The sequence below is a fragment of the Ictalurus furcatus genome, chromosome 12, assembly GCF_023375685.1.
Source record: "Ictalurus furcatus strain D&B chromosome 12, Billie_1.0, whole genome shotgun sequence".
NCBI classification, from domain to species: domain Eukaryota; kingdom Metazoa; phylum Chordata; class Actinopteri; order Siluriformes; family Ictaluridae; genus Ictalurus; species Ictalurus furcatus.
Window position 1 is genome coordinate 19638021 of NC_071266.1, and position 26564 is coordinate 19664584.

The 26564-nt window shown below is 39.8% G+C and overlaps 1 protein-coding gene and 1 long non-coding RNA gene across 5 annotated transcripts; one reads left to right on the forward strand and one right to left on the reverse strand.

The window, feature by feature from the left end:
* Positions 1-19823, reverse strand: sfpq (splicing factor proline/glutamine-rich). 3 transcript variants are annotated; one of them, XM_053638193.1, is made up of 10 exons: positions 19166-19823; positions 16845-17033; positions 16456-16757; positions 15778-15873; positions 15349-15545; positions 15017-15101; positions 14436-14550; positions 14267-14315; positions 14015-14124; positions 1-7890 (listed from the first exon to the last, which is right to left on the reverse strand). In XM_053638193.1, exons 1-10 carry the CDS (start codon positions 19664-19666, stop codon positions 7726-7728), a joined length of 1809 nt encoding a protein of 602 aa, XP_053494168.1. In that variant the 5' UTR covers positions 19667-19823; the 3' UTR covers positions 1-7725. The 3 variants fall into 3 exon arrangements, with proteins under 3 accessions (XP_053494168.1, XP_053494169.1, XP_053494170.1); XM_053638194.1 differs by lacking the exon at positions 1-7890 and adding an exon at positions 9007-9527; XM_053638195.1 differs by lacking the exon at positions 1-7890 and adding an exon at positions 10779-12500.
* Positions 17717-26564, forward strand: LOC128615845 (uncharacterized). Of its 2 annotated transcripts, none has more exons than XR_008387301.1 (3): positions 17717-18429; positions 20935-21086; positions 21505-26564. It is a non-coding gene; the product is annotated as an uncharacterized LOC128615845 (long non-coding RNA). The 2 variants fall into 2 exon arrangements; XR_008387300.1 differs by lacking the exon at positions 17717-18429 and adding an exon at positions 19930-20506.

Genomic DNA, 26564 nt, shown 5'->3' on the forward strand with positions numbered 1-26564 from the left:
GTATTTGTGAAGAAGCAAAAGTCAAAACCCACTGGTTTCAAAGTACATTTAGCTATTAAGCTAGAATTATCAAAGAAAAAATAAAAGATGCAAGCTGGCTAAGCAGCTGGATGTGGGTCTGGACTAACAGACTATTGGCATTTTGTTTTTGTGAGCAATATTACAGACCAGTCATGATCAAGTATTGCAGCCCTCTTAAGTAGACACACAGTGACACAGAATAAAAAAGCAAAAAGGTGCAACCTTGTACAATTTTGTGACTTTAAAAAAAGTCGAGCTTATATCCTGAAGAGATCTTCTGTAAGTGAATTTATTCCAGGTAAATGCTGGTGCTGCGAAAATCAAGAAATGCTGTTGATATGGAAGTACTTTTGTAGGCTACACTTGACCTTAGGTTTCATGTAATATTTATGGTCTATACCTAGATGTTAAACAGACCATAAATATTACCATGTAATTTATATTGCGTACATGCCGAATTCAGGATCTCAGGATATTCCAATATGCTGTTTTTCGCAAAGATCCACGTAGAACACTCGCTTCGATCGATCTGCATCCCTAGATAATACTCAGCTTTTCTAAATGGTCAAGAATATGCACCAAGCAACTGTAAGAAAACAGCAAAACAGAAGTCCAATATGATCACTATATAATAAAAAGCATTTCCTTTAAATTTGATTAAAAATTTTTTTTTAGCAACTAGAAGAAAGTGCCCCTCAGGTCCTTTGTCCGTACACCTTCAGTGAACTGACTTTTGAGGTGTAATTTTATTTGTATTTGGTCCTCACTCCTGCATCACGTCTGCTACTTTAAACACATTTTTAAACAATTTGCCAGAACTACATAACTTCCATATAGGGAAAAATTAAAACAGGGTAATAGAAGTGTATTTCTAGTTTAGGTTAAAAAAAAATTTAACCCTCATTTTCTCTCTATTTAAGCTACGCTAAGCTTAGACTGAGAGATGTTCGAGAGGAAAATCTGTGAAATGTATGAATGTATAGTAATGCGTTGAAATCAGGCCATGGTTCTGGAAGAATCAGTATACAATTTGAAACACTGATATGAGCCTAATATTGGATTTGCTCCAACTTCAAGCCCACCCTCACCCATGTCCAGACAAATTTGCAATGGAATATCAATGTATGCCAATGCAACAGTATTACTCCCTAAAGGAAACTGTACCCATACACCATCCCATCCCCGTCATTTGCTTATTTTCAGGCTTTTCACATGACTTGCAAACACCAAATTGTACAGTAGTCCATCACTGTCCAAGAAACCATCTACATGCAGTTCAGAGAAAATTGATTAAAAGAACAAACTTGTTAGCCATGTTGAGACCACAACAAATATCTGCACTGTGAATCCATTTTTAGAAGTGTGATGCCAGAACCCCTATAAATTCAACATGTGAGGTAAATCAGGGAGGTGAAACAGCCCTGTGTTTTTCATCTTCATTGAACAAAAGACATGAGCACTTACCTTTTCGGATGGTACGCAAGCAAACCTCTCGATGCAAACAAGTCCAGGCTCAACTGTCCACTGATCTGAAGAACTACTCATCTTGTCTCATTGTAACCAACTGCTGGAGTGTCAACTGTGGAGCAGGGCAAGCTGGACACTGGCTGCTACTGCTTAGCTACAGCACCACCATCCATGCCATACACGTTACACACACACAGAAAAGCTTTCCTCACAGAGAACTGGAAATGGCAAGTTTGGATGCCAACAGAGAGTTTGCTTTTCATCACATATTTAGTATTTGCATTACTAGTGTAGAACAGAGTTCTCACTTCAGTGCTGTTTAATACTGTTTTTGTTTGTACTACACCTTGTAGGATTTAAAATAGGATTGCATCATGGTTTTTCACTTAAAGGGCTTTAATTTTGGAGCAAAGTTGATTTTGGAACCTTTAGTCCAGCACAGCATTAACAAAGTTATCCTGTTTTCTACAATCTTAAAGAGCAACTCCAGTGACTTTCGTGAAAAACAAACAAAACCATGACCTGAAACAGTAATATTGCATGTTCCATTAGCAGCGTATTCAGTCTTGGACATGAGTCAAGGTCCATGACATCATGTACTGTAGGCACAGGCTTATTTATAAGACTTTAGTGCCAGAATACTGAATATCAAGCTTTGTACAAGTACCGTGGTCATGGGAAGTTTACCACCATGTGAAAACATTTTTGTGGATTTTTAAACCACTGAGAAGTTAATTTCAATGCTCTGACCAAGGAGGTGGTCTGTGGACAATCAGATTACTATAAACATGTTAACAACTCATGAATAAATAAGGTTTTTTAGCTGGATTAATTAAGATCAGGGTGCGGGGCGAATAAAAATAGGTCTGCATTAAACCAAGGAGCAGGTTAGCACGCCAATAACCAAGTTACAAAAATCTGAGATACCCTACAGAGTTTTTGCTTTTAGGCGTTGCTGAGGGCTTTATACAGGCTTTAAAAAGTCAGCACTAAGAATTACAGGACTCAGTCATTGTTGAGTATTTGAGTTGTGAACAAAATAAATCTCGCCATCTTTGACCTGCAAGTAATCGACATGGAGTGTCTTACTATGGCTTAATTCCTTGTCAAGTTATTACATCAAGGTGTTCAATGGCTAGTGGCATTGGCATTGTTTGAACAAAGGAATGTAACAGGACAAAGACCACTGGAAATGCTCTTTAATTTGTGAATCATTGATTCTTATTTGCTACTTGTAAGCTGTTTAATGACCTCAAACAGATTGCATTGAACAAGGATTCAACAGTAATCGTGTAGAACGCTTATTGAGAAGAGCACCATAGCATAACCTGCTCTAAGGGTGTTCCAAAGTCCACCCTGGTGTCAATCACTGTAAGAATATATAAAGTGCTGAGGTGCCCAAAGTGTTAATGGCTCTTTACTTACCGCAAGCAAGATATCAGCACTAATAACCGAAGTATTTTTTCTAATCTACTGGTCTTCATTCATGAGAAGTGAGGTTGCAATTTTCACTGCATACGAAATAAAAACATTAACACCATTACCTACAAATTTCCAATCTGGTTGGACAGTCCTGGTGCCACTAGAGCTTTTACACAATAGAAAGCCATGCACTACAATGCAGCACTTCTATGGCGTGTCTAAATTCCAGACTGATTGTTTAAATAATTAAAACAAAGATTTTACATTCATTTTATTATGCCTAAAGACAGCAACGACAACACTAACTGTATCAGAAAAATTTATTATACATGACGCATACTTAACATTTCGATTTATTAATATTAAACTGCAGCGCCAAAATGTAGTAAGGATCCAATTAGTGAATGCCAGCAACTCTTGTAGGGCTATGGGAGACAGCCTAGCTAAAACATAAAAATAAATTTATTGTTTAATCTTTATTTAAATCTGATTTTTAAATTGACTTAAAAGTATATATATTTTAAATGTACGACATAATAATAATAATAATAATAATAATACTACAACCATCCTCTAAAGTGCTAAATGGTCGTAGTTAAAAGCAATTAGTCCAGTTAAAAAATGTTTACAAGTTCATTTACATCAAGTAATTTATATCATTATATCAACTAGCAAACATCTCTTGGGCAGCTTATGCTTTACTGTAGTCCTGCATACATTCACATTTCTTGATGGGGCTACCATCTTCAGCAGCAACTGTAAGTTCTCAGGCAAAATTTCAGTTGTACTTGAACAGTAGCATATTATGGTTCTAATGTAGTATAATAGACCAGTAATGGCTAGTATGTAGGAGGATCCTACATTTCTGCTTGTATGTGCCAACTGTTTTACAAGTTGAGGGGTTTCCACTTGTTACTTTTAATTTTTAATGAGATTGTGAAAACAATGATCAGTTAAATATTTAGTTAGATCACATTTGCCAACTTAGCCATTTGGAAAAGTTTAATTTGTGGTAAAATTAAATGCTCTACAGCATTCAATCCACATATGCATAGTCAGAAGCAATAAAACAGTTAAGCCAAAATTTGTGCTTTCTGAAGTAACGAAAAATCTGTTTTGAGGAATTCCAGAATCTGTTTAAGTTTCTGGCCTTGTACCAATAGTGTTAAAAGCAAAATATTTCCCCCCCCCTGAACAAAAGTTTCCATGTAATCAAGATACTTAATGACCTGCCTTTGAAGAGACAAGTATGTGAGTCCCCCCCCCAAAAAAAACTAATCTACTAATGTGGGTGTCATGTGTAGTGCAAGACCTGTCAGTTCCAACTGAACCTCCTTGTGATTCCACCATGATCCTGAAAATGCTGAGTAAATTTAGCAGACATTCAGAGCTAGAATACAAAAACACTGTTTTAAGGGACTACAAATGTTGAAGTCTGCCTACTCAAACAAATCAGTCACTTAGCACAAACAATAGAGTTATTACAGTCACCATAAAATCAAGTGTTAGGAGTTCTATTACCAGGAATGGATAGACCACTAGCCTGGGATAAAGCAGACTGTATCCAGGCTTTTTAATTTTAATCTGGCATGATGCAACATGATTATAAAGCAATCAAGATTTTTCCATCTTATTCAAGAGCCAGATAAAGAAAATCTTTTCAAACAAAAGCTTGTCTTATGCATGCTCAAATGTAATATTTTTCATTGTGGCATGGCACAACTCTGTGTTCAAAATGGAGCATGCAACTTGTAAACATACTAAACAAATCCTGTGTGCTTAATTTAGACCAATATAACTAAAATGTATGAACTGTAATTCACTGCCTCTTTCTGCATTCCTAAGTAATGCTTTTTACAAAAGCATCGAATCATATTTACAAGCTTGTGCAACGAAATGCCAAGTTTCATTTGTTCTACATAAGCTCATCCAAGAATGCCTTAACATGGTCACAGAAACATCTATAGCACTCTCACATTGAGTGTACAGTGAGTTGGTTAATTCAGACTGACGCAGTTATTGTGCTTTATAGTATTATATATTTAATTTAAAATTCATTACAATTTTAATCATTAATCGATACACAATAAACCATAATGACAAAGCAAACATTTATAGAAACTTTTGTAAATTTATTTAAAAAAAAAAAAAAAAAAAGCAAAAACAGAAATCTCTCATTTAGACAAGTATTCAGAGCCTTGGCTAAAATGCTCCAAACTGACCTGAGCTCCATCTTGTTTGCTTTGTTAATCTTGTCTGCAGAATTCGACTGGAGTCCATCTGTGGCAAATTAAATTGACTGGACATGATTCACAAAAGGCCCACAGTTGTGTGTGTAAGGTCCCACAATTTACAGTGCATATCAGACAAAAAAAAAATTTTTTTAAAAATCAAGCGATGAAGTCCAAGAAGCTCCGTAGATCCCCATTATCAAACTGTGCAGAGACATCTGGACAAAAGGTAGAAAACGTTTCTAAAGCGCCGAATGATCCCAGGAGCGCAGTGGGCTCGATCATTGTGAAATTACAAGAAGCCTGAAACCACCAGGACTCTTTCTAGAGCTGGCCATCTGGCCAAACTCGGTAAACGGGCAAAAAAGGCCTTGGTCAGGAGGTGACCAAGAACCCAATGGTCACTTTAACAGAGCTTAATATGTCCTCTGCAGAGATGGGAGAACCTGCCAGGACAGCCATCTCAGAAATAACAAAAATCATGCCATTAAGACAGCGTGACTAAACGGAAGCCACTCATGAGTAAAAAGGTACATGGCATGAGGAAATCGATTCTGTGGTCTGATGAAGGGGGGGGGGGGCAGGGAGGAAGAACTCTGGGCTGAACAGCAAGCACCAAGTCTTGCAAAAACCATCTCTACGGTGAAGCATGGTGATGGCATCATCATGCTATAGGGGTGCTTCTCAGCAGCCAGAACAGGAAGAAGTCATAATTACAATCTTTAGCTTGTAGCATGCACGTGACTTAAGGTTTGGTAGGAAGCAACTTGCACAGAACCTACTTCAGTAAAATCTATTTACACTTCTAAAGAAGTCTCTACAGGGCTTAGTTTCTTAGGTTGTAGTACTAGTGCTAGCAGGCTGAAAGGTTATACCACTTAAAAGACATGTTAGCACAAGAATATAATCAAAAGAATTTTATCATTCAACAAATATCTGCCCATTCAGAGGAGATGTAATGGCATAACTACTGTTTCACAGAGACTTTAAGCTAACAACCTTTGGTGCATGCGTTTAAACATTCTCCTTTAAAAAAAAGAAAGAAAAAAAGAAAAAAAAGCATGTTGACCGTTTACCTTCCACTTGACAGTGCATAACCTTGCTTGGAGTGCATACCAAAATTGATGCCGCCCTGATTCAACATCCTACAGCCTATGACCAGGAAACCAATCAAAGGCTGCCATCTAAGGATGTAAAAATCCTACACGCAAAAAGGATTTTTTCTTGGGGGAAAAGTGAATTAAGAAATTAAGTGAATTAAGCATGTAATGCAAACATACATTAGCTAAAATCATCAAGTGTGTAAGCACACCACACCATGTATATTAAGCCTCTTTATGCCCTGGAGGCAAGTCAATAAGTGAATCAATTTAGTGTGACACTTCAGTTAGCGACTCCTGTACAATTTGGTAATTACACCAATTCTTTGAGGTAGCGGACATCCAGAGGTTAAGGCTTTTGGTTACTGATCAGAGTTCAAACTCACTATTGAACTCTTGAGCAACCTTAATCTGCTCAAATTAGTGTCTGCCAAATGAGCTAACAAGAACAAAAAAAAAATTGTATTTCTCTTCAGAGGAAGGTGCTACGAAGTGAGGGGGAAGTAATAAAACAAAATGAGGAATTGAAATTGATTTCCTAGGGTGCTTGATTTTATTAAATCAATGCAGGATACTTCATTGGGTTTTCTTGTTGGATGAGGAGAAATCATAGAGGCTACCCCCTTTGCAGATGAGGTGATACAAGAGCTGGTGTAATGCTGGATGGCCCAGGAATCAGTCACATCACACACTAGGTCTTTTCTCCTTGGTCCAAGACGTAGCAACATGTTAGGATTCCCTAAAAACATCTTTTTACAATTTTTGTTCATCAGAATTGGCCTAGAGATAAGGCTCAATCAAATCCTTGAGAAAGTGCTTATTTTAAAAGGCACTTATGCTTCATAGTAGTGAAGTAATTTGTATGTATCCAGTATTGTAATACTACAGCTAGTAGAAAGTCCTGATTCTTTTGCAGATTTAGCTGAACTCAAAAGATATTCATCTAAATATATTTTAATTGATATACACGAGACAGCACTGTACTAAACCCTCACTGAAGGAGGATGCATGGATAAAACCAGTCACAAGTTCCGGTGCACACAACTTTGGACAGTCACCTGTTAAGGGAGAAAATATACACAGGACCAAAACAGACATTTTTTATGGATGTATTTAGCTCCAGCCATACAAGTAAACCACCCCATGATCATAATCATCCCCAATCTACATGAATACATACTCAGGCTAATAACTCAAATCTGGGAAGTCTGAAAGTAACTCGAAAACTTCCATTTTCGTGCAGAAACCAATATAAATAAGCCGAAACAGTCCTCAAATACAAGCCTTTAGAGCCGAGACTACGTTAAAACAATTGTTCCAGCAGTGGAGTCCTACAATCTTGAGGCAGCACAGTATTTAAAGAGGGCTGATGACTCCATAGCTTCTGCAAAATTAGCAAAATTCTACACTAAAAAGGTTTGACTGAACCCTGTTTAGCAATACAAGATATAGAATTAGCATTACCACAAATTTGGCTCACCATGTTAAAAGCAATGACCTTTTATGGTTGTGGGGGATGTGAGAAACCCATAGTGAAATGCAAGTGTAGCATGCATTACCTTGTTGCTTTGTTTACCATGCCTGAAATTTCCTGATCGTTTGCTTGGGCAGGTAATTACAAAATGTCCTTGACATAGATGGTCATCAGCCTAAAGATAAGTTTTAACTAAATTACATGTTCATAAAATAAATTTCAAGAAGAATTGTTGGAAAGAACAACTACAAAACTCTTGAAACTAACAAAAACTTACCTACTGCAACATTAAATGCAGGTTTCAAAAGGCTTGGAAAAAAATATTTTTGGCAAAAAAATTTATCAAATTTAATGCATGCCAGGCTACTGAAAAATTTCTTTAAGCTTCCGTTCAGTACTGTGTATTGCAAACCAAGGGGTGGACAAATCATTGGCCCAGATACCCTGGACAAGCAGATTTCACGCCTGGGCAATTTTTCTATAAATTCAGTTGCCAAGCAGACACACAAAAAAAGCCAAAAAAAACCCCACACAACATTATTGACATGTGGAAAAACAGGTTTTCATTTGTCATGTAGGCTATATTTACAATGGTCTCAGTAGTACAATACTGCTTGATGGTGTATCTACAAAAACTTCTCGTTCTGAATCGTACCACCTGCTGCACTACACACATCCACCAAAGTGTAAACTGGCAGACTCACTAATTTTCTCCTAGTCAGTCTATCCTGTAAGACTAGGTAAAAGGTGGGAGCATTCACCAATGACTGAATTCTAGTCCTATGCAGAGAATCATTCACACACGAGGGGCAATTCAGTGTAGTTATTTTGCCTAGCTGCATTATCCAGACATATCTTTTACATGTGATGTGAAGAATGACCACCACAGCTTATACACACAACGCTGGCAAACAACTGATTTGGCTGCAAATGTGATGTGCTAAAATCATATGCTCACTTGCAACGTCATTAGCTGCCACTTAAAAGACTGTCCAGTTTTTCAGGCAACTAAAAAAAAAAAAAAAAAAAAAAAAAAAAAAAAAAAAAAAAAGGTCTGGGCAACACTTTGGGGCTTTGACTTGCCAGATGGGCCAGCTAACGAATTTATGATATGTCCACCCCTGTATTTATTAAACCATGTGGTACATAATGCTAGATGAAGTTCTAATTAACTGAATTCAAACTGAACAAAGAAATAAACCCCAAACAGTCCATGAATCAAATCTTCCCCGTAGGTGCTTAATGAATTTTTAGGACGGACTCAAACACTGCTAAAAAAGTTGAAGTGGGGTATGAACAACCAAATGTACTCTTTATTGCAAATTACATGAATTATCTCAAAAATGTTGAATGGCACAGAACATAACCATAGAAATAGCAGAACAACTTACAAGAGTAACCAGCATAACAAGTAACATTGCATGATTATATACGTAGAAAAGGAGAATACAATAGGATGTGCTGAGCAAGAGGACCCTCATGCTGAGCAGTTCACTACTATGATCCAATTTGAACACAAATTATTTAAAAAAAATAATAATCTTGCCACAAAAAAAACCCAAAAAAGACAAAAACCAAAATACGATGGATTTTCAGGCTAAAATTCCAATGGAATATTTTAAACTTAAATACATTAAGACCCCAGAACCACTGGGAATCCAGAAACAAGCTCTGCTATATAAAAGTGCCAGATCAGAGGCGTGGCTTCTTGGCAGGTCCTTCGAATTCCTCACGGACTCTGCCAAATCCTGAATTTCCAGGACCCATGCCCCTTGGACCTGCAGGGCCACCTTGAGGGAAACGCTCATTGTGCTACAGTGATAAGTTTTCATACGAGGTAGGGAATTTGGCGGACGAATTGTCGATTTGATTGCATCCATGGAAGGAATAAAGGGCAACATTGGCATAAGTTCCATGAGTTCATATTTTGAGCCAAGGGTATTAAAGTGGGGATCCAAGGGAAACATTCGACGAAACCATTCCAACACGCAGATCCACGGGTGCCACGGGTAACATAGGAAAAGGAAAAGAGGGTAATGTATCTGTTAGCAAGATCCTACCATAAAAGAACTGAAAAGTGGAATAATAGCTACCACTACTTAGCAAAAGTCATTTTAACCGCTTTCAAGACTAGTTTCTTTGAAAGATGCATTATGATGCTTAATGTTAAGATGCAGCAGCTCCAAGGTGTCTTCACACATAGCAAAATAAATCACAAATAAGTCACTATTGTGTTATTTATAAAATATTTTAAAGCTGCTCTTCTATAATATTTGCTGCAGTATCAATTTGTTTCCTTTTTAATTGATTGGTATTTGAGTGTTCCATCTATCAGCTTACATACAACTTAAAGTCAAGGTTTTCCAAGAGTCATTATATGAGCACCTTTAATTGGCTCGTGTTGGGATTTAACCCTAGAGCATCATTAAAACAGCCCAAGTTGGATAAACTTGGGGCCAAATTTTCAGATGATTGAATTTCAGAAACTTACTAACCTGCCAGAGTAGGAAAGTGTGTTATTCGTGATTTAACAAAATTCCAATAGGACAAGATACGAATATACACTGTGCAAGATCAGGTAAACTTAATATACTCATGGATAAAAGAAAGCAACATGAGACAGCATTAATACTTGTCCTAAGGAATAAAGATGTCGAGTGCTGTGTCCTAAAGGCCCAGCTAATGCTTAGGATATTTGATTATATCCACAAGAGTAGCAATGAGAACCAGTTACACTGAAACTACACAAATCCTGTAATGAACAGATTTTTCCATTTGGGCAGGTTGACTTAAACTCTGCATCACTTTAAAATGGGACTGGAAAACCTGTATACCAAACAGACCAACACCCCCCCCCCCCCCCGCAACTTATTTTACAGTAAAGAGTACTCCAGAATCCTTTTTATGAACACAGCTAAAACTGTAATGGTAATTGCCAAAACATTTTGACTTGCTGAACATTTTTTTTTTTATTTTTTATATATATATATATATATATATATATATATATATATATATATATATATATATATATATATATATATATATATATATATAGAGTGACGGCCTACGAATGTGCAAGTATAATTCACAGTAGTTGTTTTAAGTCAGGTGTAAAGGGCTGTCACAAAAACTGCACGTTGAATTGCTACTGTTCAGTTTAACATCATTTTTATCAATCATTAGGTCTGCATTCTCATACCTGTTGCATTTCTTTTCCCCACCCGTATATAAATAACCATGAGCAACAAGTGTAGGTGTGCACGTTAAGCATGTCCGACATTACCCTCAAAATAAACGCACACATTTACAAAAATAAAAAGGTGTGGTAACTGCATGCAGCCTTGAACCGCTCATTTAATTGTCAGTACAAATGCTCTTACAGCAATGTACAGTAAGACAGAATAGCAGTCAGCAGCAAATAGCAGTCCCAACAGCAGGGTTGAAGATACGAGTGTGCCAAACCTAGCTACAGCTACAAACACTAGTACTTTGCTCATAATTGTGTGCATATCTGGGAACACTTCTTTGCTGCAATACGCATATTTTAATACACTGAAATGAGGGAAATATAGTCCACCACATGCTAATAAATCAACAAAACACTTTACATCCTGCATTTCATGTTTGTGTGTAGATGGCAGCTGAAATTCAGAATACATCAATCATTCACTCTGTTCATCCAAGTCATACTACCAAATGATTATTGTAAAATCCACACTGTGCACCCTTTCAGGGTATAAAATGAGTACGGACCATTTGACAGTAACAAAGATTTATGAATGGTCAAAAGCAGTCATTTACACACTTAAGGATAATTTCACTGCTCATGGTTTTACTTAAAATGTGAGTGTGACATGGAGGATAAAATAATTTGCTTTTCACATGCGTGTTCACATAAACTCAGCAAAAAAAGAAATCCCCTTTTCAGGAGTCTGTGGAACAGTCCTTAAGACATGAACAGTTTACAGGCGGTGGGCAATTACAGTCACAGCTACAATAACTTAGGAAACTAAAGAGACCTTTCTACTGACTCGGAAAAACACCAGAAGAAAGATGGCTAGGGCTCCTGCTCACCTGTGTGTACATGCTATAGGCCTGCTGCAGGGACGCATGAGGACTGCAGATGTGGTCAGAGCAATAAACTATAATGTCTGTAATGCTAGACGCCTAAGACAGTGCTACAGGGAGACAGGAACGACAGCTGACAATCCTTCCAGTGGAAAATTACATGTAACCATGTGCCTCCCCCCGACATGATCAAGAACTTGTAAATGCCTTGGTGGAAGAGTGGAGAAACATCTCACAGCAAGAACTGATCAATCCGGTGCGGTCCATGAGGATGAGCTGCACTTTAGTACTTAAAGCAGCTGGTGGCCACCAGATACTGACTTACTTTTAATATTGACCCCACTTCGTTCAGGGACTCATTATTCCATTTCTGTTAGTCAAATGTCTGAAAACTAGTTCAGTTTATGTCTCAGTTGTTGAATGTTTATGTTAATACTAATATTTACACGTTAAGAAATTTGCTGGAAATAAAAGCAGTTGAATGTGAGGACATTTCTTTTTCTGCCAAGTATAGCATTTCTCCATCGAACAATGCAGCTCATCTGAACTCGGACTTCCTCTATCTCCATCCTGATGTTTTGCTTCCCCCATCACAAAACTCTACTTAACATGTTTCTTTGGTGGTTATCGGGTGGTGACCCCATGAGCAGTGAAATACTACTCAAAACAATTATTCTGACAAAACCAGACTTCATTTCTTTTTCGGTCTGTAAACTAAAGCATGAGAGTAAGAAAAAAAAAAGTTACAAACAAGTGTAACAACTGTTTGTGAACATACTGAGTGTGTGAATGTGAACATACTGAGTTTATTTAAGTATTCAGTTAATGTCTGATCCCCACCACACACACAGCAGACTGTGCCAATACATTCATATGTAGTGAAAATACATTTGAGAGCAAACTTTACAAATCTATGGCTGAATCTTAAACATCTCTGCACAGTGCATGACTGCACTAAAATATGGTATTCAGCTTTGTTATGTTAAAACCCAACCAAGGGGCAGACAAAGTTAAAAGGAAGCCATTTGGGATTTGTCCTAGAAGATGGTCCTATTTTACTTAAACCAAATGTAAAATCAAGCTAAATAATAGTAATAAAAAGTTAAAAATATAATGTAAGAGTTAATTTTTTTATTTAAAAAACAAAGGTCTGGCTGAATTTCTGAGTTTAAACAAAATTCAGTACAGGAATTTGCTAACGAGGCGATGGAAACGGTGAGAGTGGAGAGGATTGAGTGATTTAGTTAATTAAGCTGCACTGCCCGATGAAAAAGTGCTAGTGTGTGAAGGTCTCAGGAACACCACAATAAGCAAATGAAAACTTAATCATTTGCACAACAGAGCGTGTAAACGTGAACTGAGCTACTACCTGCTTTAACAAGACTGCAACCTGTTGCATCCTTGGAGGGTGTGGGAGGGGACTTATGAACTATTGCCAACATAATCTAAACCGACAACATTAATGTGTTAACCAAATCAATTTCACAAAATTAGACTCCAAAATTTTTTATTTTTTTTTTTTTTAAATAAAAGGTCCGGGCACATTCTAAACCAGTCAAGCACTCATCTTCGTCGAGGGCATGCTGACTAGGAGCCAACATACTATTTGGTCACCATCAGCTCATCCAAAAGCTCAGCACTCATTTATCGGTGAGAAAATACACGAAAATGTACTTGCTTTTAACTCTATCTGCACTAAAACCCTTCAAATGTTTCAACTACAAAAGTGCCTGTTGAAAGTGCCATAAAGGAGTCATTACAAACTTGCCCATGTCAAAATTAGTTCACAGACCATAATACATGATTAGTGCAGAAGTTTCCCAGCAAGAGAGGAGAGTCCAGGTGCATTTGTGTTACAAGTTGCAGAAAAATTCATAGATTCGACCAAAAACATGCCTGTCTTCAATCATCACACCAGACAGGACTTACAAGCAAATGCAGTGAGCAAACCAAAGTCCACTGTTCTTGGGCTTTAGTACAGACAGACTTTCTAAGCAACTCAGAAATACTAAAGCTGAGCATGGCGGCCGAGATTAAAAAATAAATAAAATCATAGCCAAACTCTCATACATCAGACACCAAAGTCATCAGGTAACTGAATAAATCTGTGCCAACCCTTACTGGCAGAAGTTCAACGGCTCACCTATTAAAATGTTAACATTTTTTCAACAGTCACACAAACACACCCCACACTGCCATTCACACACTTCCACCACAGGATACATTACCATTTCGTTGGGCACCATGCCCCCTGCCACTGGTCCGCCGAGTCCCTGGTGACCGTCAAAACCCATTCTGGCCAATGGGAACCTCTGGTTGTTCGACCCAAATGGCATATCTAATAAAAAGACAAAAGAAAAACTTGAGCTCAGCAAGTCATTACAGATTTAAGTGTCTTACTTTCAGCTTACAAGCCTAGAAAAAGCAGCACAAACCTTCATTCAAGCACATTATCCCCCAAAAAGCAAGATTATATTCACCTGCCAATCCAAGACCTCCTCCAGCACTCATCCTCATCTCCCTTTCCCTCTGTTTAAAAAACAAACTGTAGATTAGTGATAAAAATCTACATATAAACAGAAATGGACACCATAGTTTCTCCAACAGCCATACTGATGGCGAAAACAGGACAAAATACAATAGACTTACATTGTCCATAAAACCACCCATTCTGTACGACTCCTCACGCTTGCGCCTCATCTGTTCTTCCATTTCTCTCTGCCGCATCATTTCCTCCTCCCGTCTGCGGCGCTCCTCCTCTTGCCTGCCAAACAAAATATTAGCGATGATGAAATCCATTGTACTGGCGACGGCACAGGGCAAATTCATCTGTATCAGGCCTCACAAAATACCTGGTACCAATCAATCAATAAACAGTATCAAACCAGAAATGGGGCATAGCAGGAAATTATTTTAATTTTTAAATGAAATTCAGCTAGGTGTGATTCCTGAGGATGTAAGTGAATGAACACACACCACCCAAACATTACTGTTACACTGAGCTTGGTTAAACATTGGTTTGAATGCTAATGAGAAGTCAGCCATCAAATTGTAAACAAGTAAGAAATCTTTTCACGATTAATAAGCCCCTACTTTTTCTACAAAGTTTGCATTTCCAGATAAATACTTTGAAAATAGGATATACTTTTGTAATGCAGAATAACACTGCAGACACAATATCAAGGCCTCCACAAACAAAGGAAATAATTGGGGAAAATTAAACTCCGTACCTAAGCTGCATCTCTTTGCGTTTTTGCATTTCCTGATTATGCATCTCTTCCATGCGACGCAGTTCCTCTTGTCGCCTAAGAAGATCTGATGGAGGGGAAGAAAAATAAGTTAATACATACACACACTTTATATTTTATATATATATATATATATATATATATATATATATATATATATATATATATACACACATACATATATATACATACATATATATATACACACACACACACACACACACACACACACACACACACATATATATATACACACACACACACACACTCAAAATTTACAAACATCTAACACACTGCTAAACACAGACACTTGCCCTGACGAAGCAGGTTAGCTTGGTGCTCATGGTAAGCGTCATCCATTTCTGCCTCCAGCTTCTCGCGGGCCTCGTTAATATTTTTCTCCACCTGCTGCCTTTGCTGTTTCTCCATGTCATCGAGAGACTTCCATCGCTGTGAGTATTCAAACTCGAAGGTGCCTGGTCTAGCGAAACGTGGGGGCTGCTCTCGCTCTCTGAATAAAAACCAAAAACATGCAAAAAAACAAGAAGACGTTTAAATTCTAGTACACTTTCTACAGAAACTACCAAATGAACCTTTACCCTAATCTACGTCGTCTTAACATCTGTACAGAGACTTTAAGAGCTGTGATTGTGTACATCATAAGTCCTGTACAATCATGTTCCAAACAAAACATCAGGAAATTAAAAACGTGGACAAATGCCTTTAGTAACTCTGGAACTCACTTCTGATAATTTGGGTTCTTCTGGGCAAGCTTCTCTGGCAGACCATCTTCATCATCAAACTGTTCCATCAACTCAACAACAACCGGACGAGGTGAGCTGGTGGTTGGAGAGATTAACAAAATAAATCAGATAGACCAAAAAAAAAAAAAACCCACATTTTTCCATGGCTCTTTTACTGCCCACTCTGCTCATCAGTCGACAATACTCCTGGCCAGTTCCTTTCATTCAGAGTGTCCTACATGTGTGCATGCATCAGAATAAGAATCTGATGTCCCAGGGGGGTATTCCACAAAGCAGGTAAGTTTAATAGATTTGAAAGCGAAGTTTCAAAACTAACCAGATATGGAACAGGTTTACCCAAAAGCAAATGCTGCCATAGTAACTTGGCTGGGTTTGTGATTAACGTTGGAAATAAAGTTCACTGAAATTAGCCAGGCTTGAAATAAGCGTGGATTATTCAGTAACCTCACTTAATGGAATACTCCAGAGTGTTTTCTGCAAACGTATTTACCACCAAAGTGAATGGCATGTTTTACTGAGTGGTTGGACTTACAAAAGGTAGTCACCATGTTTAGTGTTGCATGTTGTCCCTATTGCTATCTGAATCAGTGCCCTGTTCCCTACAACACAATATCTGCTTGCATTTGCAAAACAGGAAGGTGATTGTAGAAGTCTTACGCTGTGAGTAGGAAGACTCCATCGCTGCAACGGTCCAGAGCTTTTCGAGCTGCCGGCTTGGTTGCAAACTCAACGATGCCTTTTCCAACAGAGCGGCCACGGTCATCTACTATAACCACTGCCCTTTCGACCACTCCAAACTGTGAGAAAGCCTCCTCGAGGAGCTCATTGGAGACATACGGGGACAGATTACGGATGGATAATGCAGCCGAATGAGTAGCAAAGCGAACCCTGAGCGGCCTGCCTTTCATGGGCTTATCATCCAATTCAGCCTTTGCAAGTTCCGCCAAAGCACGTGACTCCTAAAATCAAAAGGGGTGAAAAACTGCTTTAGAATTTAACTTTGGATCTCAAATCGCAGGTTTAAGGAGAAAATATGAGAATCTTACCAGCCTTATGAAGCCAAAACCTTTGCCTTGATTAATGAAGATTTCACTGGGCTCGCCATACTTGGCAAACAGTTTTCTGAACTCTGCGTCGGTAATGTCGTTGGGCAAATTGCCGATGAACAGCCGGCATCGCTGAGTGTAGGTTTTCTCCCCAGGTTTGCGCAGCATCGAGAACGAAGCCTTTAATTCCTGAAGATTTTTTTCACCATTAGTATTTTGCGCAAATCTTACAAAGCTCTCACACAATTCACTTTCAATTTTTTTTAAAATGTAGACCCACTAAAGTTTGAGACAGAAACTAACAAATTACATTTATAGCTCACTAAAAGCATCCTGTTTTCAGTACATCTAACCTGCTAGTCTAGGGAGCGTTTCAAAAGAATATATTTTAAAAGTTACACCAAGCTGCTAAAAAGTTATGTCAGCTGTTGTTGTATGTCATCTTACTTTAGGACTATCTAAAAATAAACAATACCTATTGTTAGCCAATTAGCTAAGTAAGGTATAATGTATAACGCACACATTTCAGATTTTTGATATTTATTAAAATGAGCTATTAAATCACACGTAAATTAGACATGTATTTCACAACAGAATGGGCCCATACACAAAATATGCCATTATTTAAAGTTCAATAGCATTTGAAGGGAATGACTTACAGTCACAAAACCAACTGTAAAGTGTTCGACTGGGTGTCAGGGGCGTACTCACTTTTGTGAGATAATGTGTGTGTGTTTTTATTTATATATATATATATATATATATATATATATATATATATATATATATATATATATATATATATATGCTATTCACACACGCACATACATACGTAGTATATATTACATACACACACATATAAATATATAATCTCATTAAGGACAAATATATAATCTCATTTAGGACATTTTTTGAAGAAAACCATTCAATCCAGTACGGGTCATTTTGACCCCCTTTATGCAGTCGCGAAGGTTTTTTTGGTTCATGCATTGTAGGCTTAAATATCAAAAATCTAAAAGCTGTGCATCATACCTCACACCCAGTCGAACACTTTACAGTTGGTTGTGTGACTGTACGTCATTCCTTTCAAATGCTATTGAGCTTCAAACAATGGCATATTTTGTGTATGGGCCCATTCTGTAGTGAAATTCATATCTAATTCACATATGATTTAATAGCTTATTTTGATAAATATCAAAAATCTAAAAAAAAAGTGTGCATCATACCTGACACCTAGATGAACACTTTACAGTTGGTTATATGACTGCAAGTCATTCCCTGCAAATGCTATTAAACGTGTTTAACAATGTCGTATGTAACTTTAGAGACGGTCCCTTAATTTCCGCATATCTGCGAATATCGAACGTCCAACCAACTTTATTCCAGTGGCGTCGTGAGCTAGTTCAGTTAGCTGCTTTGTTTAGCTCAACAAAATGGCTGCCCAAGAGAGCGTCAATAGGGCTAAATCCCAAATGGATCCCTTTGGGCCACAGGGAGCACTACATAAACTACATCGGACAGGAGTAGGGAGCAGTGAACAATGGCCCATTTGAGATTAAATCTAGTGCTTATGAAAACGAAAGAGGTCAGCGACCCTGTTTATATGAAAAAAAGTAAAGTGATAAACATTCAAAGCACTGTGGGTGGACATTCTAGTCTACAGCGAAGGCTAAAACATTTATTAAAAATGTACTCTTTAGAACAAGTTGTTAATAATAATAAAAATTTATACAGTTTAAGCGACTGGCTAAAACACGCTTATAGTATTTAGCCTACTAGCTAATAAGTTACACTTAAAAACATACTAGCTAGTGTTAGCTAACTAGCAAAAAGGAGAGTGAGGAGAAAACAATATTCCAGTGAAATATTAACTATCCAACAGTATCTGAACAATTCAACCAGCAACAATTCGCTTCTAGACCTCTTTGTCGCTTACAGTCAATAATTATTAGCTAACTGGTCATTTAGTACCGTTAGCTAGCTTGGTTAACATAGCATCTTTGTTCGGGTCAACAAAATGGCTGCGTAAATGCGTATCAGGGCCGCTAATGGCCGAAGCACAAATGGATACAAGCGCATCACAAAGTGCACTACGCAGACTTACACTTACCATTACTTACACAATTAGGGGGTAGGGAATAGTAACTCATTTGAGACAAGGTCTAAATCTAGAGCTCATGAAAAACGAAGTGTAGTGGCCTGGGCCGTGGTGTTTTATACGATTTTTGCGTTAACCAAACAAGATAACTAACCAAGCATGAAACAAAAAACGCCAAAACAATAAATAAAATATTATAAAGTGTCTGACATTTTTTCCTTACCTGCGATCCGGAGGTATCAGCTGCACGCGATGTCTGGCCGTCATTGTTAGGAGGCTTTTGGCCATTTCCACTGACTGGTGTCTTTTGCTGAGTTTTTCGGGGTTGATTCTGTGGAGTTGTGGGTTCTGGTTTGGTATTGATGTTTTTCGGCGGAGGTGACTGAATCGGTGGTTGTGGGGTCGGAGGCGGCTGTACCTGCTGCTGTTGGGCCGGTATCTTGTTCTGTGCATCAGGCTGCTGCTGCTGTGGCGTTGGAGGAGGAGACTTTATATCGGGCTTGACGGTAACATTAGATCCCTCTGGTTTCTGCAGGATGACTTGGTTTGCTTGATTTCCTTGATTGGGCTTAAAACCACCACCAGGCTGTGGGCCGCGGTTTTGAAATGAATGCTGTGGATTATTTCTAAAGTTTGGTGTTCCCATTCCGCCCCGCATTCCTCCGCCGCCTCCTCGGCCTCGCTGCTGAAATCCTCCGCGATTCCTGAAACGGTCACGAGACATAGCTAACTAGCAATTTATTTATTTATTTTTATGTGTAAACGTGTCCCGCTAATCTTTAATCGCTACAACAGAGCGCGGAAATTCTACTCGCTGCTTAAATAACCTTTGAGAAAACAGACTACGCTCCTGTTGTTCTTGCGTGAATCCACTTCGTAAAATGGCGGCCGGAGTCGAACAACAAAAGACTTCATATACTGCTGTTCGGTGACGTTACTTCCGGGCAAGAGACTCGAGGACGCCCCCTAACGTCTCTCAGTGGATACGCAGTTCATTTCAAGGCCGCTTTGCTGTGGAGATAAAGCTTCATATAAAACACTAAACTACATTTTCTGAGATTTTAACAGAGGTGTTCGTAACCTTCATCATAAAAGACAATCTTAGGGTGGCAGGGTAAGCGATTTAACTATCCTATTGGCTCTGCTCGGGGTATGGCTTCGGCAGACCAATAGGGTGGGAGCTAACCGACTATTTAAGGACCCCTTACTTTGGTAAGTGTATTGGTGATTCGGAGTTCCTCACTCTCCTGGCATTTCCGGTTCCCATTTCCAGTAAGGTACGTCAAGGCACGTCAAGGCTTTGCTCATGGTGTAATGAGGTGAACATGTCAAGGCTAATTTGTTTATTTATAGTCTTGGAGCGGCGCTAGTGGTGGGTGCATTGTGGTGGGTGCATTGTGGTGGGTGCATTGTGGCGGGTGCATTGTGGCGGGTTGGTGGCGGAGATCGCATCCAGTGATTGCGACATTTAGCTGCTGGCTGAATGAGATGTATATTTATATCGAGCCAAAGTACCTGTGAGTAATCATACCACTTCGTGTCTGGTGTTCTGTTCAACCCAATGGTAAGTGAACCTCTCCCTTTTTCACACTGGGACTTGGTAGATTTAGGTTGACACTCTGATCTTTGTGTTAAGGTGAGAGTGGGGAGTTGCGCATCTAAGTCTTCTCTAAGACAAATCCCTAGCCAAAGATGCTACATGTGACGCAGCTGCTGTTTTGCTTTACTTACTGTTTTGTTTTACCCGATCTGTTTTTTTAAACCTGATTTTGTTTTGCTTTACTTTAGTTTTGGGCTTATGTTTTGTAACCACATGCAGTCTGAGAGGCTTAGTGGTAAATTAGAGTTTTCCAGCCTCAAACCTGTTTCAGGTTTGTTGTTCCACACAACCACCTTACTATTGAGAGGGTGTATGTTAAGCCTTATTGTCTCCATGTTATAGTTGCTATGTTTTTCATTTGTAATGTCTACCATAATTCTGGTTCTTCCTAGGTGCTGTTACAGCGTGATCAGTGTGCCAACACAACTTCCTTATGGTGTAGGTAGTGTTTGGTGATTTTGGTGTGACTTGCAGTGGGTTTGGATGACCTCCTGAGTTGTAGCTAGCCTGCCTTGTCCCTGCCAAGCCTGGGCCTGGAGAAGTGGTTAGTTTAAAAATCCTTATTGTGCTTCATGGGAGAGTGATTTTATACTTGTATGTTATGTTTTAATGATGTTTAAGTGTCATAATAAAATGTATTTTTATATTCATACTTGCGTCTCACTCTCATGTTCCTTGCCCTAATTGGTAAAACTTGTGTGCCTTTATTTGGGAGTATTTCCCTGGTTCTCCCCCAGGGTGGTGTAGTTGGATTTACTAAATTTGGGATAAACATTTCCCTCCACTTGGGAACACCACATTTTGGTGTAGCTGGCGGGATAAACGTCTCCCTCCACTTGGGAATGCCACATTTTGGCGTAGTCGGCAGGATTTACCTGGTAAGGCAAGGATTCATGTAGATGAGATGTAGGTATAACTGTTTGATTTAATATTGGTTGTGATTTGTTTTCTTCTTTTTTCAGAAGCAAAACAGCAGTGTGCGTTTGACCTTTTGGGGGACTCTGTTGTCCTGTTCCATTGTGGGGTGAGTATAGTGGTTATAGGTATGGAGGAGGAGATGCAGGAGTTGCAAGAATTAGTGGTGCAATTGAGAGCAGACAATGACCGGTTGTGCCGTGAACAGATGCCAGGTGAGTCACCTGGTCCTAGCACCACTCCTTTTGTTGCCACCACGGCAGTGCCTGATCCTCCCCAACCAGTTGATGCTAATCCGGTGGTGCAGGAATGGTTCGTCTTTGTGGCTAGGGACTGACGGTGTCCAAAATTTAGTGGTAAATCCGGCACAGGCATTGATGAGTGGGTAGAGGAGGCTCAGGCATGCATGCAGGCTCGTTATCTGTCTAAAGTTGACAAAGCGTTCTTTCTCTTTGATTATTTAGAGGGGGAAGCACGGGAGGAGATTAGACACAGTCCCAGTGAGGAATGGGGAGATCCTGATAAGATTATCGCAATTCTACGTGAGTTGTATGGTTGCTCTCAATCATATGTAGCACTCCAAGAAGCCTTTTTTTCCAGGAGGCAGCTGGATGGGGGAATCTCTGTTAGAGTTTTTCCTGGCCTTGATGATTCTCCTGGAGAGGGTTAAACAGCAATCACCTAATGCTATCGCTAATGCCAAAATTGTGTCTTTTGATCAATTTGTCAAGTGTGCAGCTGATAGTTCTCTCCACCGGGAGCTGAAGCAACAAGTTTGCCGCCAGCCCACCTCTACTTTATTGACAGTACGTGGTGAGGCGATTAGGTGGGAATGGGAGGGAATGCCAGGGGGTGCGAGGGGCTGGAGTCAGTTCCAATGGCTTATGGCATCCAGTATGGTGTGCAAGGGCATTCTCAGTTGGAGTTAAGGGAGCTGTGGGAGATGTTAAAATCACAGTAGCAACAGCTAAATCAACTCACTCAGTGTTGAATGTATGCAGTTTCCTCGGCGTGTTCGTCGATCATCCCGTACTGAGGTATTACTCTGTCGTCGTTGTCAAAAACCCGGTCATTACGCTCGTGAGTGTGATGGAGAACGTGTTCCTTCTTCCCTAGCGCGTCGGTAGGAACTCAAGGGGGTTTTCCCCAACCATCGGAAAACTAGGTCCCACCAAACTGCAGAGTCAGAGTTTGGTAGGGAAAGACCAGGGCTCAATGACTTTAGGTCCTTCGAACCAGGTTGAGTTATATGCGTTACTGCCAGTCACAGTGCTCCCCAGCAGTGTAAGGCAAGCGGGGAAGACTGGGCTGGGTTCCCAAGCAGTAGTTACTGCGTTGCCCAGTCTAGCTTTGGATATGCAGTCCTTGCAGAAAGAGGATCCTGTTATTGGTACGGATGGATCTCCCCTTGCAGAGAACGGGGCGGTCCACTGCAGGTCACCATTCGATTCTGTACCATCCATCACGGGACGTGGAGGAAGGGTTGTGAGAGAAGTCACCGCACCAGGTCCTACATCTAATAGAATTTCGGTTTGGTTTAGGCCGTGGTTTGTAAGCCAAAATAGTCCAAGGGTGTGTGTTTGTTGGGTCATTGTCGGGATGCTGATTCAAATAAAAGGGGGTAGAACGTGGCAGGGTAAGCGATTTAACCATCCTATTGGCCCTGCTCGGGGTATGGCTTCGGCAGACCAATAGGGTGGGAGCTACCCGACTATTTAAGGGCCCTTATTTTGGTAAGCGCATAGGTGTCTTGGTGATTCAGAGTTCCTCGCTCCCCTGGCATTTCCGGTTCCCATTTCCGTTCAAGTACATTCAGGCTTTGCTCACGGTATAATGAGGTGAACATCTCAAGGCTAATTTGTTTATTTATAGTCTTAGAGCGGCACTGGTGGCGCATGCATTGTGGCGATTTGGTGCCGGAGATCGCGTTCAGTGATCGCAACATTTAGCCCGTGGCTGAATATGTATATGTATGTCGAGCCACGGTACCTGTGAGCAATCATACCACTTCGTGTCTAGTGTTTTGTTCAACCCAATGGTAAGTGCACCTCTCCCTTTTTCACACTGGGACTTGGTAGATTTAGGTTGACACTCTGAGCTTTGTGTTACGGTGAGAGTGGGGAGTTGAGCATCTAAGACAAATCCCTAGCCAAAGACACTACATGTGATGCTGCTGCTGTTTTGTTTTACTTACTGTTTTGCTTTACCTGATTTTGTTTTACGGTCACTTTCTTGGTTTTATGTATTGTTCTGTTCCACCCGATCTGTTTTGCTTCATCTGATTTGGTTTGCTTTACTTCAGTGTTTTGCTTTACTTTAGTTTTGGATGTATGGTGGGCTTATGTTTTGTAACTACATGCAGTCTGAGAGGCTTAGTCATAAAGTAGTGTTTTCCAGCCTCAAACCTGTTTTCAAGTTTGTTGTTTCACACAGCCACCTTACTATTGAGAGGGTGTATGTTAAGCCTTACTGTCTCCATGCTATAGTTGCTATATTTTTCATTTGTACTGTCTACCATAATTCTGGTTCTTCCTAGGTGCTGTTAACTTCCTCTATTTCATGTGGTGGTGTTACTGGGCCTGGGTGATCTAGTCACCACCCCACGGTGTCTAACTTTCTTCTTTTTGTTTATTGTTTAGTGTCTGTAACTTTTGATTAATTGGTGTTTTCTTTCTCTCCAGGAGCCAGTGAGTCTTGGTGGGACGGGGAGGCTAGCTGCATTTATTCGGTGGTGTGTGCTTCACAGCATGCTCAGTATGCCAACACAACAACTTCCTTATGGTGTAGGTAGTGTTTGATTTTGGTGTGACTTGAGGTGGGTTTGAATGACCTCCCGAGCTGTAGCTGGCCTGCCTTGTCCTTGCCGAGCCTGGGCCTAGTGCTTAGTTTAAAAATCTTTATTGTGCTTCATGGGAGAGTGATTTTATATTTGTATGTTAAGTTTTAATGATGCTTAAGTGTCATAATAAAATATATTTTTTTAAAATATTTGTACTCGTGTCTCACTCTCATGTTCCTTGCCCCGATTGGTAAAGCTTCTGTGTGCTTTTATTTGGGAGTATTTCCCTGGTTCTCCCCCCGGGTGGTGTAGTTGGATTTACTAAATTTGGTATAAACATTTCCCTCCACTTGGGAATGCCACATTTTCTCATATTAATTTTAATTGTACGAGAAAACTGGTTAATTTTTAGCTTTTTTCCGCTATTATCGGGTTTATCTACCAGGTTTAAAATCTCGCCGTGTCACACGTCACATGCAGTGTAGTACTTCGATGACACATCGGTGTCTCATAATTATTCATGAGACTGTGTGTTCTTATCCTATGAGAAGATGCTGTCTCTTAATTATTCATGATAGCACGTGGTACTTTCCTACAGATGTAGTAGATAAGAGCTGCGTTCAAATGGGTCGCAAGAGTTTGTTTCAGTGGTGTAAGAGTTCAAGTGTGTTTTCTTGGGAGAGCTATGAGAATAGGAGAAAGGTGGACTTCGGACTTGAGTAGTGAGTGTAGAGCTTGTATAACAGTGTAAATTTGCTGTCCCTTCAAAATAACTCAACACACAGTCATTAATGTCTAAACCGCTGGCAACAAAAGTGAGTATACCAAATTGGGCCCAATTAGCCATTTTCCCTCCCTGGTGTCATGTGACTTGTTAGTATTTATAAGGTCTCAGGTGTGAATGGGGAGCAGGTGTGTTAAATTTGGTGTCCTCGCTCTCACACTCCCTCATACTGGTCACTGGAAGTTCAACATGGCACCTCATGGCAAAGAACTCTCTGAGGATCTGAAAAAAAGAATTATTGCTCTACATAAAGATGGCCTAGGCTATAAGAAGATTGCCAAGACCCTGACCCTGAGCTGCAGCACGGTGGCCAAGACCATGCAGCAGTTTAACAGGACAGGTTCCACTCAGAACAGGCCTCGCCATGGTCGACCAAAGAAATTGAGTGCACGTGCTCAGCATCATATCCAGAGGTTGTCTTTGGGAAATAGACGTATGAGTGCTGCCAGCATTGCTGCAGAGGTTGAAGGGGTGGGGTGGGGGGGTCAGCCTGTCAGTGCTCAGACCATACGCCGCACACCGCATCAAATTGGTCTGTATGGCTGTTGTCCCAGAAGGAAGCTTCTTCTAAAGATGATGCACAAGAAAGCCTGCAAACAGTTTGCTGAAGACAAGCAAACTAAGGACATGGATTACTGGAACCATGTCCTGTAGTCTGATGAGACCAAGATAAACTTATTTGGCTCAGATGGTGTCAAGTGTGTGTGGTGACAACCAGGTGAGGAGTACAAAAACAAGTGTGTCTTGCCTATAGTCAAGCCTGGTGGTGGGAGTGTCATGGTCTGGGGCTGCATGAGTGCTGCTGGCACTGGGGAGTTACAGTTCATTGAGGAAACCATGAATGCTAACATGTACTGTGACGTACTGAAGCAGAGCATGATCCCCTCCCTTCGGAGATTGGGCCGCAGGGCAGCATTCCAGCATGATGACCCCAAACACACCTCCAAAACGACCACTTCTTTGCTAAAGAAGCTGAGGGTGAAGGTGATGGACTGGCCAAGCATGTCTTCAGACCTAAACCCTATTGAGCATCTGTGGGGCATCCTCAAATGGAGGAGGGGAAGAGGATTCCAGTGGCAACCTGTGAAGCTCTGGTGAACTCCATGCCCAAGAGGGTTAAGGCAGTGCTGGAAAATAATGGTGGCCACACAAAATATTGACACTTTGGGCCCAATTTGGACATTTTCACTTAGGGGTGTACTCACTTTTGTTGCCAGCGGTTTAGACATTAATGGCTGTGTTGAGTTATTTTGAAGGGACAGCAAATTTACACTGTTATACAAGCTGTACACTCACTACTTTACAGTGTAGCAAAGTGTCATTTCTTCAGTGTTGTCACATGAAAAGATATAATCAAATATTTACAAAAATGTGAGGGGTGTACTCACTTTTGTGAGATACTGTAGATATATAGATGTATAGATATATATAATATTAAAGGTCCGCGGGCCATTGTGTGCAAAACTATGCAACGAGAGTACATGTGGAAGAGAAGAGCCTTCGCCTTTTTATTCGTGAAAAGCTCGAGCCTATTAACTAACTAC